Source organism: Cibotium barometz, chromosome 1, assembly GCF_041138505.1.
Source record: "Cibotium barometz isolate CiBa-2024 chromosome 1, ASM4113850v1, whole genome shotgun sequence".
Taxonomy (NCBI): domain Eukaryota; kingdom Viridiplantae; phylum Streptophyta; class Polypodiopsida; order Cyatheales; family Cibotiaceae; genus Cibotium; species Cibotium barometz.
In genome coordinates, this window is record NC_141046.1 from 65551784 (window position 1) to 65563897 (window position 12114).

Consider the following 12114-nt stretch of genomic DNA (forward strand, 5'->3'; position numbering starts at 1 on the left):
TTTTTGCCGCCTACTCTATGATGTCTTGCACCCTAAACAGGTATGCATTGAATCTTTGCCGAATCTGGTCGCCTTTATGGTCTCCCGGATCTGACCTTCTTCCGCCCCTGTTTGTCTGCATTTGAAGCACCAACATGCCTCCCTGCTAGCTTGCTTTGTCTACCCTCTGCTTGCTACATTTGGCCCTCTTTCTTGCCCTTTGGTTGAGCATCATTTGCACACACAAGAGCTATCTGGTACAAAATTTGCAAACGCAGCCTTGATGAAAAAATGCAAACCTGAGTGAAAACACTGATGACGATGGAATTCTTTGCGATCCATCTCCAGTGTCCACGCACTAATGCGAGAAAAAAAATGCAACCTTTCTTCTGTCAAAACCTAATGCTCTAATACCAGGACAATATTACAATGATCTGGCACAATAGCCCTTATAAACATACTCGACCTTTGAGCTAGCCAATGCATAGAAGCATGTCCACGTCACACTCGCGAGAGTGTGCACGTGACACTAAAGCCAATATTAACCATGGGTCAAGGACCTAGGGTTAAGGGGATGTGCCAGCCCAAAGTCAACCAAGCAAGGTAAGAGCATTTAGCCATTTCTTGGGGATAACAAGGGCTAGCAAGGATGGCCAACAGGTAGAAGCATGTCCACATCACTCACGAGAGCGTGCACATGACATTAAGGCCAATATTAACCATGGGTCAAGGACCTAGGGTTAAGGGGATGTGCTAAACCAAAGTCAACTACGCAGTAGGATTGAAAACGCTAACCCAGAGTTAGGGTTAGGCCAAGGCTACTTCTAGGGGCTAACAAGGGCTAGTAAGCATAGTGGCGCCTGGTTCGCGCACCGCCCAGGTTGGACAGTCCGATACGGATGAGGTGGTGCAGTAGAGGTGTGGTCATATCCTGCCGTTGGCAATTCGACCGTTTTTTGGACCTTTTTTACCGGTTTTTTTCTTTTCTTTTCTGTTTTTTTTTTCTGTTTTTTCTAGCCGTTTCCTGGGCGTTTTGGGGATTGTTTTAGGCTTTACCCTTTGCTTGCATCCTATATTAATAGCCCCTCCCCCAACCCCATCCTCACAACTTCAAGTGCTCAAGCCTCAACCCTCCCCTCACAAGTGCTCATTGCTCAAGAGTCAATTCGCTCCCTCAAGCTCACCTTCAAGCCTCTCTCCCCTCTAGGCTCTCTCAAGCATCTCTCCCCTCAAGCTCACCTTCAAGCCTCTCCCCCCTCTAGGCTCTCTCAAGCATCTCTCTCTTCCTCAAGCCTCTCCCTCTTCCTCAACTTTCAAGCCTCTCCCTCTTCCTCAAACATCTCCCTTTCCTTCTCCCGGGACCCCTCTCTCCTCTTTCACCACCATGAGAGAAAGGCATGAAGCCTTTACTTTGCGTGCCATTACCCATGAGAAGAACGAGGGGAAGTCAGGGGCATGGAAGTGGACTTGCAAGTATTGTAGCAAGGTCTACACTATTAGTGCCACTAGGCTTCTTGCACATGTCTCCAAGATGGGGGAGCGAATTGCACCTTGCAAGATGATCCCTCAAGTCATTGCCGATGGCATTGTGAAGTACTCCTTGCTTGGCAAAGCAAGTGACAGTGGAAGAGTCTCCCACGCTGTTGCCGCTGCTCAAGACGAAGTGAAGTCATCCCCCGCTAGCAAAGGATACATCCTCCTCGTCCTTCTTCCCCTTGACCAACTCCAACCCCTCATCAAAGAGACCAAGTGAGTTCAAGGTTCCACACAAGAGGCAAGCCACTCTAATTCAATAAACTAAAATAGAATGATTAATCTAAATACTTATTCTTTCTTTTTTCTCATATAATATTTTCTTTCTTTCTTTCAAAATTCATTGATCCCCTTGAGGCTACTCCTTGACGCGATGCTATCTTGGCACTCGTGGAGAAGAGATGGAAGTGGATGAAGAGGCCTATCTCTACAAAGCACTCTCACTTTTCACAGATCAAGAGTTACTTTCAGCTAGGGATGCTTTTTTACCGAAAGCATTACCTGATAATGAGAATGGATGATTTCAATTCTTATAGGAAAACATCAACTATAACGATCAAAGGGACCCGCATCAGTATGTTGGAGGAGAGATTCTATGGTGAAGCCTCTCTTTTGGTGGGAGTCATTTGCCTACCAACAGCCTCACCTACAAAGAGTAGCTTTGAGGATTCTAGCACAAATAACCACTAACCACTAAGTTACTAACTTGTTAAGAGATTCTAACTCTTAAAACTTAAGCTAAAAATTATAATTATGTGTAGATACTAGAATCCTATACATTGTTTATTTTTATCGTGGATTAGGATTGCTCTTCGTGTGCATGTGAGAGGAACTCAAGTTCCTACTCACCTATACACATGAAGGTACGCAATCGGTTGAGCATGACACAGTTAGAGCGGCTGGTCTATTGCCGCGCTAACTTGCGCATGGTACATGCAATGCACGACATGGCTCAAGCTAGACAAGTATATTGTTACGTTAAACCTACATAATTTTCAATATTTTATTATTTACAACTAAAATATGTTATAACTTGTGGATTTACTAATAAGCCCGAGACTCCTAATCAATTACAAACTTGTAGATAAACATTGACAAATTCAAGTTGACGTGGACACTCTTAAAAGTGTCCACAAGGAGCGTAATGCAAAGGAGAAGACCATATATGCGGAGATCTACAAAGAGCTAGAGGAGATTGATAGACAAGTCTCTCGTACTCATCATGGCCGCCAAGCTAGAGGTGGAGTATAAGTTCGGCCCATTCTTACTTTTGGCTTCCGAGACTCCGATCGCCCAAGTGCTACCTATGTCACACGTGGCTCCACGAGTTAGAGCATAGTGGCACTCGGTTCATGCATTGCCCAGTCACGACAGTTCGATACGGACGAGGCGGTACAGTGAAGGCACATGCAGTCATATCCAACCGTTGGCAATTTCACCTTTTTTTTCCATTTTTTAACCGTTTTTTTTCCTTTTTTTCGTTTTTTCTAGCCATTTCTTGGGCGTTTTGGGAACTGTTTTAGGCTTTAGCCTTTGCTGCATCCTATATAATAGCCCCTCCCCCAACACCATCCTCACAACTTCAAGTGCTGAAGCCTCAACTCTCCCCTCACAACTGCTCATTGCTCAAGAGTCAATCCTCTCCCTCGAGCTCTCCTTCAAGCCTCTCTCTCCTCTAGGCTCTCTCAAGCATCTCCCTCTTCCTCAAGCCTCTCCCCCTCTTCCTCACCTTTCAAGCCTCTCCCTCCCCCTCAAGCCTCTCTCTCCCTCTCCCTCTTCCTCAAGTCTCTCCCTCCCTCTCCCTTTCCTTCTCCCAAGATCCCTCTCTCCCCTTTCACCATGAGAGAGAAGCATGACGCCTTTACTTTGCATGCCATTCATTACCCATGAGAAGAACGAGGGGAAGTCGGGGACTTGCAAGTATTGTAGCAAGGTCTACACTAGTAGTGTCACTAGGCTTCTTGCACATCTCTCCAAGTTGCAAGATGATGCCTCAAGACATTGCTCTCCCTCTTCCTCAAGCCACTCCCTCAAGGCTCTCCCTCTTCCTCAAGCCTCTCCCTCCCTTTCTCTTTCCTTCTCCCAAGACCCCTCTCTCCCCTTTCACCGTGAGAGAGAAGCATGAAGCCTTTACTTTGCATGCCATTACCCATGAGAAGAACGAGGGGAAGTTGGGGACTTGCAAGTATTGTAGCAAGGTCTACACTAGTAATGCCACTAGGCTTCTTGCACATCTCTCCAAGTTGCAAGATGATCCCTCAAGACATTGCCAATGGCATTGTGAAGAAGTACTCCTTGTTTAGCAAAGCAAGTGATAGTGAAAGTCTCCCCCGCCGTTGCCGTTGCTCAAGACGAAGTCATCCCGCCAGCAAAGGATACATCCTCCTCATTCTTCTCCGCATCCTTCTTCCCCTTGACCAACTCCTGCCCCTCATCAAAGAGATCAAGTGAGTTTGATGTTCCACACAAGAGGCAAGCCACTCTTGGAGATACCATTGGAGCAAATGTGACCTCTCTCTCTTCGGTCCAAGAAAAGCAACAAGAGGCAAATGTGGAGATTACACGCATGGTCATTGAGTGCAACCTCGCATTTCGCGTCCTTAAAACTTCTCAATGGCAAAGGATGGTCAGGGCCATTGCCGAAGTAGGACCTACAATGACATGCGCACGAAGGCACTTGATGAAGAAAAGGAGAGAATCAACAAGACCCTCGAGCCCGTTCGAGCGGAATGGGTTCTCCGCATCCTTCTTCCCCTTGACCAACTCTGGCCCCTCATCAAAGAGACCAAGTGAGTTTGACGTTCCACACAAGAGACAAGCCACTCTTGGAGGTACCATTGGAGCGAATGTGACCTCTCTCTCTTGGGTCCAAGAAAAGCAACAAGAGGCAAATGTGGAGATTGCACGCACAGTCATTAAGTGCAACCTCGCATTTCGCGTCCTTAAAACTCCTCAATGGCAAAGGATGGTCACGGCCATTGCTAGAGTAGGACCTACAACGACATGCGCACGAAGGCACTTGATGAAGAAAAGAAGAGAATCAACAAGACCCTCGATCCCGCCGAGCGGGATGGGTGAAGTATGGGTGTTCAATCCTCTCTGACAGATGGACCAATAGAAAGAAGAGGGGCATCCTCAACATTCTAGTGTCTTGCCCTCTTGGCACTTACTTCTTGCGGCCATAGATACCAGAAAGTAGGAAAGAAACCCTCAGGCGATTTCATCTATTGCCACGTTCAACAAGCCATAATCGAGGTGAGATACAATTTTGAGTTTAAAGCTTTAACCTTTGCCTTTTACTCAAGTTTCAACTTTCAAGTCTCATTTATTTTTCATATTTTCATTCAAATTTCATGCATCCATCATCCTTGTAGGTTAGCCCCGAAAATGTGGTTCAAGTGGTTACAGACAATGCATCCAATTACCACAAAATGGGCCGCTTTCTTGAGGCGGAGTTCAAGTCCATAGTGTGGACTCCTTGTGCCTCTCATTGCCTTGACTTACTTATGGAGGACATAGACAAGTTAGAGTGAGTGAAGACTGTGGTGACACAAGCCAAACATATTGTCACTTTTTTGAGTCAGGAGGTCAAGGCCCTCGCTATCTTCCACCATCACAACGCCTTGGAGATAAAAATGCGCTCCTCGACGTGCTTTGCCTACATGTGGCTTCTTCTAGAGTGCCTTTATGATGTGATGCCTAAGCTCTAAGTAACAGTGGTTTCGCCAGAGTGGCAAGAATGGATACAAAGTACCTTCGCTTGTCAATAAGGAGGTCAAGGCCCTCGCTATCTTCCACCATCACGACGACTTGGAGATGAAAATGCGCTCGACGTGCTTTGCCTACATGTGGCTTCTTCTAGAGCGCCTTTATGATGTGATGCCTAAGCTCCAAGTAACAGTGGTTTCGCCAGAGTGGCAAGAATGGATACAAAGTACCTTCGCTTGTCAATAAGGCAAAAGCCATTCAACGGCTATACTTTAGAGAGGAGTTCTAGCGCCAAGTCCGCGCCATAGTTACTGCGATTACTCCCTTGTAGACATGGAAGGAGCTGCTATGGAATCCTCACTCACTTTATGAGAGACACTATCGCCGAGATTCATCGCACCACAGTCCAAGATGAGCTTGATCCAAAGTATATGCTAAGAAGATAAATGAAAATAATTCAATAAACTAAAATAGAATGATGAATCCAAATAATTATTCTTTCTTTTTTCTCATATAATATATTCTTTCTTTATTTCAAAATTCAATGATCCCCACCCACTGTAACTTGCCTATGTCCTCCATAAGCAAGTCAAGGCAGAGAGGCACAAGGAGTTCACACTATAGACTTAAACTCCGCCTCCAGCAAGCGGCCCATCTTGGGACAATTGGACGCATTGTCCGTAACCACTTCAACCACATTTTCGGGGCCAACCTACAAGAATGATGGATGCATGAAATTTGAATGAGAATATGAAAAATAAATGAGACTTGAAAGTTAAAACTTAAGTAAAAGGCAAAGGCTGAAGCTTCAAACTCAAAATTGTATTTCACCTCGATTGTGGGTTGTCGAATGTGGCGATAGATGAAATCACCCGAGGTTTTCTTCCCTGCCTTTCCGGCATCCATGGCCCGCAAGAAGTAAGTGCGAAGAGGGCAAGACACTAGAATGTTGAGGATACTCCTCTTCTTTCTATCAGTCCATCCGTCAAAGAGGATAGAACATCCATACTTCACCCATCCTGCTCGAACGGACTCGAGGGATCTTGTTGATTCTCTCTTTTTCTTCATCAAGTGCCTTTGTGCGCATGTCGTTGTAGATGATACCATGCCAAGGGCCATGGCATGGTACTCCTTCGGCAATGTCACTCACCATCCTTTGCCATTGAGAAGTTTTAAGGACATGAAATGCAAGATTGCATTCAATGACCGTGCGTGCAATCTCCACATTTACTTCTTGTTGCTTTGCTTGGACCCAAGAGAGAGAGGTAACATTCGCTCCAATGGTGCCTCCAAGAGTGGCTTGCCTCTTGTGTGGAACCTCAAACTCACTTAGTCTCTTTGATGAGGGGTTGGAGATGATCAAGGGGGAGAAGGATGTGGAGAAGGATGAGGAGGATGTATCCTTTGCCGACTGGATGACTTCGTCTTGAGTGGCGGCAACGGCGAGGACGACTCTTCTACTATCACTTGCTTTGCCAAGCAAGGAGTACTTCACAATGCCATTGACAATGTCTTGAGGGATCATCTTGCAAGGTGCAATTTGCCCCCCCCATCTTGGAGAGATGTGCAAGAAGAAGCCTAGTGGCACTACTAGTGTAGACCTTGCCACAATAATTGCAAGTCCACTTCCATGCCCCCAACTTCCCCTCGTTCTTCTCATGGGTAATGGCATGCGAAGTAAAGGCTTCATGCTTTTCTCTCATGGTGAAAGAGGAGAGAGGGGTCCCGGGAGACAGAAAGGGAGAGGGAGGGAGAGGCTTGAGGAAGAGGGAGATGCTTGAGAGAGCCTAGAGGGGAGAGATGCTTGAAGGAGAGCTCGAGGGAGAGAGCAATGAGCACTAGTGATGGGAGGGTAGAGGCTTTAGCACTCGAAGATGTGAGGATGGGGTTGGGGGAGGGGCTATTACATAAGATGCAAGCAAAGGCTGAAGCCTAAAATGGTCCCCAAAATGCCCAAGAAACGGCCAGAAAAAACAGTAATTTTAATTTTAAAAAAACGGTCACAAAAATGATCGAACAACTGCCAACGGCTGGATACGATCCCCCCACCACCGTACTGCCTCATCCGTATCGAACTGTCCCGCCCAGGCGGTGCGCAAACCGGGTGCCACTATGGTTCCAAGATGAGATTTCCATGGACAGTTTTGTATCACTCCAGTGAGATAGTTTTGATTTGTTTTACTTTATTCTCCATTCCATAATGAGATATGCCATGGACATTTTTGTATCATGTGAAAAATTCTCTCTCTCTCTCTCTCTCTCTCTCTCTCTCTCTCTCTCTCTCTCTCTCACAGGCACACGTGCCTGTTTTGATCAACCAAACAGTTCTTGAGGAGATTGTTTTACTTATATTTCCAATGCAGGCAAATTTGTTGTTTGAAAAACTAACTGAAAGCATTAACCGTCACAACAGTTTTATCTGGTGAATGATATACATGCCTTAAATCCAGGATCTTCGAAAAGCACGGCATCAGTGGGAAGCACCAGCAAATCCTCGTCACGTTTTACTTTTATTTCCTGTTAATAAGTAATCCTTGGCCCCTTAACTTTGCCATTACACTTGGCAATAAAAAAAGCTTCACAGTGAGAAGGTGATCCATAGGCTGCACCTTAAAGTAAGAGTTGTCGAACTTCAGCCATTGTATAGTCCATGACTGGCCTCCTGGATTTCCTGGGCCATCTTTCTACAACAATACAAGTGCACATTAAAAGACCAGATACAGCAATACAAGCACAGAATAAAAGACCAGATACAGCAATGTAATGGCGATCCGAGTAAAACCGACATCTGGGACAAAGTAATCCATCTAGACCAACCAGAAGTAAGTCCTATGGCATTCCATCCTCAGCTAGATATCCTCACCGTGTACTTTGTTTCAGGTTTGCCCCAACCACTGCGCTCTGGCCTGGATCTTCCTATGGTATGAGCACCAGATAAGGCTACGATTTCCTGCATTTCAAGAAAGTTATCAGAAGAACACATCAATCCAATGCAAGATCTGGAAACAACAGCATTGGATCCTCTTTCTTGCCTTGTCAGATAATCCCATCCTATAGAACACTTTGCGGAGGTGGTCTGCTGGTGAAGGGGGGCCTGCATCTGCAGACATACATGAACCCAACATTAAGGAAGAGCTACAAGCAGCATCCAATTTAAAATGATACCCAAGCTGCATTTGTCCTCGCAAAAGAGAAGGACAAGGATCTCAAGTTTGAATGCCAATGGGGAGCAAAAGCTATGTACCCGGAAGATTTCCCTCGGGTGGACAGCCCTCTGGCCCTAGTGTGTCAACTCTCCCATATTTCATAGGAATTTTTGGGCCTTCTGCCTCCTGTAAGTTCAGATCAGCTTTGTAAACATAGTGGTGATAAATCTGGTTTGTAACACATCAAAGATTATTTTTAATGTAAGAAACAAGCTTGATTGGCTCGTTCTCACTGAGGTGTTAGGCAAGATAAAAGTTGCAAGAAAAAGCCAAGGACCTCGATGGCAGTGGCACTGGCAAGTTGAAAGAAGTCAGCCCAAGTGACATTAGGATACTTCTCCTTTATAGGGTTGATAAGATTCAAAGCTTTTTCAAGACCTACAGTAAGCACATACACATACCTTCATACATATACCTACAGTAAGCACATACACATACCTTCATACACAACCAATGCTAAGGTTGCCAAAAATACACTACTTGAAACAAATTAGAATGCCAAATGACCACTTTGAAACATGGAAGAAGGCTCAATGGCTACCCTACTCTATTTATACATAAAACTACCAGCATTTGCAGCATGTTTCAGTTCTATATCGTAGCGCAAGCTCCCATTCGCACCGCCTCTAGTTGGCCACTCTTGGATGGCTTTGTCATATGTGCCAGCATCGTGCCAACCAAGCCGTATCTGTGAAGCACAAAACATCATCGTCTTTCTCATTCATAAAAGTTTCACTTTTACCAACCATGCACACGTGGCCACGCAAACATGTGACACTGTAAGGGGCTCTGTGTACCATCTCATACCACCACAAACGTGTGCACGTAATGTTGAGAACGACCCACACATAAACATCCTTGACCCACTAAAAAATTTATAGTGCGTGTTATAATTTACGAGAAATCCTTAAGAATTACCCTTACAAAGGCTTCCCTCAACCCATGAAAAAACAACTTCAATAAAAGTTAACATATGGCTTTACATGATATAATGACAGCATAAGCCTATGGCAATGCATGCACTGTTGTTTACATGCAAACCTGTCATATGAAATCATACCAGGATTGGACTGCAATAAGTTTTCTTGATGAGCTCCCTTATGTCTTCTCTAGCTTTCTTCAGCTGCTCTGGGTCAGAGGCCAAACTGGTGACAACAAGGCTTGCATTTCTGCCATAACCAGCACCCTTTCTTTGATGATTAAGTATCTGCGATTGTCAACTTACATAAGATAGAAACTCCACACTCCGACTAAGCATTCAATTGGGCACTTCTAAAATGCAGTCACACTGCACATCCATACGTAACCAAAACCATGATCTGAACCAGATCACGTGGACTCATGATCAAAACATTGTTCCAAAAATACTATATTCATTCATAACTAAGACCCTAATGCAACCATACCACATTTTTCAAAGATTATGAACCTAATCCAACCCAAAAACATCCATGTAAGATTAACACCCTGACCCAGTCAAAACAGAGATATGCATAATTTACACCCTAATCCATCCAATACAATCCGGATGGAACCACGCCACTCTTCTACAGTTAGAAAAGCAACTCTATTCAATCCAATGGCATTGATCAAAGCTTCAGGTAACCCTAATTAGACTCGCAGATTGATTAATGGATCAGAAGCTTACTGTGCGATGGAATCCGAATCCGGTTAAGAAAGACGAAGAGAGGGTGAGAGAGCTGCTTGCATTTCGGCGACGGTGGAGGCGAGAGCGAAGAAGAGTGGGCAGAAATGAGTGGGAGGAGGGGGAGAGGGAGGTGCAGAGGCCTGTAGGCGGGCTTATAGAAGAAGCAGCAGCCATGGAAGATGTGTGTGTGGGGGTAGGCTAGTAAAGTTTTAAGTGAAATTCTTCAATAATTATCCCAACGCATTCTTCCGTTGATTATTGAAATGTGAGCCGCTGAACGAGCAACGTGAGTGTCGTCCATTGGTCACTCATGCCAAGTGGCGCAACAACCAATGGCTATTTCCACATCATCATGATATACTTTACATCGTAGCATTGCTGCACACCCAAATGTGGTGGTGGTGGTGGTGGTGATTTAGAGGGGCAAGCAAACTATAGGACTTCTCCTTCGTGATTGTCTCCTCGAGTTGTTTTTAGCAAGGGGGGTTGCTTCCATCTCAACCACTGCTCGAGCAACGAGTGTGCCGGTGGTGGTGGTTTAGAGGGGCAAGGAAACTATACAACTCCTTTGTGATTGTCTAAAGCCACTCGACTTGTTTTTAGCAAGGGGAGTTGCTTCCATCTCAACCACTACTCAAGCAACGGGTGCCTCATCTTTTCTTTCAGTTGGCTAAGAACTAAAGATAGGGAGAGGGGGGGGATCACACCCGGGTGGTTAAGATGGTGACCTTTCTCCACAAAAACCATAGAGTAAGAAAATTGTTCCTCTACTTAACAGAAATCAATCTAAGCTTCTCACACTTTCACATAATCTGAATTCTCAAATAGATGTCACAAAAACTCTTGCAAAACCAACAAACTAGAGCTTGTATAAGAGCTTAAGTTCTCACGAAGCATCCACACATTGGAAGGGGGGGGGGAAGCTCACAAAGTTAAGATAAGCATGAAAAAGTCCATTATAGTGTAGAGAAATTGACATACATGCAAGCCCATAAGTTCAGTGAAAGGCCTTTCACACGTCCTTGAGCTAGAACTCACTTATATCTTAACCTATTTCCCACACTCTCTTCTTTCTATCAACTAATACTCAATAGTACTAGCCTAGACATGTCATTAAGCATACCCTAGCGCCATCACAGGCTGTAGTCTATGTTTGTGTATAAATTCATGGTCACCATGCGGGAGTTGTTCTTGTCTAAAGCCCATATTATAGCTCATTAATGTGGGAGTTGTTCTTGTCTATGTCTATGTCTATGTCTATGTACAATGTGGGATTTGTTCTTGTCTAAAGCCAATGTTATAGTTCATTGATGCACCATTAAAAAGGTAGGACATGACACCAATCTATGAATGTGCTTCTATCATCATCTAGATGTCTGTCACAACCAAAAGCCAAGGTTAACGTGGTCAAGAAGTTGATCGAGCTAATGTCACCCCCTTTCCTGGTTGATATACAGCCCCCTTAGTTAGGGATGTCACCAAACGCGCTCCACTTGGCACTTGTAGAATTGCCCCTTTCTTATGCATAACCAAGTGTGATCCCTCCACCAATTAGGAAAAGGGCCAAAGTATTGTGATCTCACTATCCACCACTAATCCACATACGAAAGCACAAACCTAGAAATGGAGAGGCAATAAAGGTTCCAAGCCTGCAAGTATAAGTGTTTGGAGTTAACTATCACTAGGATTGGGTTATTAGGATTCACCACCAACAAATGATCATACACCTCTTCATCTTGTGAGAGTTAGGCATATCATAGAGATCATGGAAATTGTTATGTCTCGTGCTTGGACGTGCTTGGACGTAACAAGACAAGCATGCAACCGAACACTTTACTCTTCATCTTGTGAGAGTTAGGCATATCATAGAGATCATGGAAATTGTTATGTCTCGTGCTTGGACGACGTAACAAGACAAGCATGCAACTGAACACTTTACTCATTAATGAACTAGATTATGGGCTATATAGCTTGGTTGTGGCTTACAGAGGGAGTTTCTGAGGGACTCACAACTTAGGAGAGAGGGCTTCCACGGGCTCA

The 12114-nt window shown here is 44.8% G+C and overlaps 1 protein-coding gene across 3 annotated transcripts in view; it reads right to left on the reverse strand.

Moving 5' to 3' along the window:
• The window catches only part of LOC147642330 (putative L-ascorbate peroxidase 6, chloroplastic/mitochondrial), a 31738-nt gene extending 21421 nt beyond the window's left edge, over positions 1-10317 (reverse strand). For 2 of the 3 annotated variants that reach the window (XM_086805271.1, XM_086805262.1), the window contains exons 1-9: positions 10075-10317; positions 9487-9633; positions 8994-9114; positions 8704-8804; positions 8465-8552; positions 8253-8320; positions 8084-8170; positions 7830-7904; positions 7660-7737 (exon numbers count right to left, since the gene is read on the reverse strand). In XM_086805271.1, the coding sequence (XP_086661397.1) occupies positions 7660-7737; positions 7830-7904; positions 8084-8170; positions 8253-8320; positions 8465-8552; positions 8704-8804; positions 8994-9114; positions 9487-9633; positions 10075-10248 (939 nt within the window). In that variant the 5' untranslated portion in view covers positions 10249-10317. The remainder of the gene's footprint in view (positions 1-7659; positions 7738-7829; positions 7905-8083; positions 8171-8252; positions 8321-8464; positions 8553-8703; positions 8805-8993; positions 9115-9486; positions 9634-10074) is intronic. The other variant, XM_086805279.1, reaches the window with a different exon arrangement.
• Positions 10318-12114: the final 1797 nt, after the last annotated feature.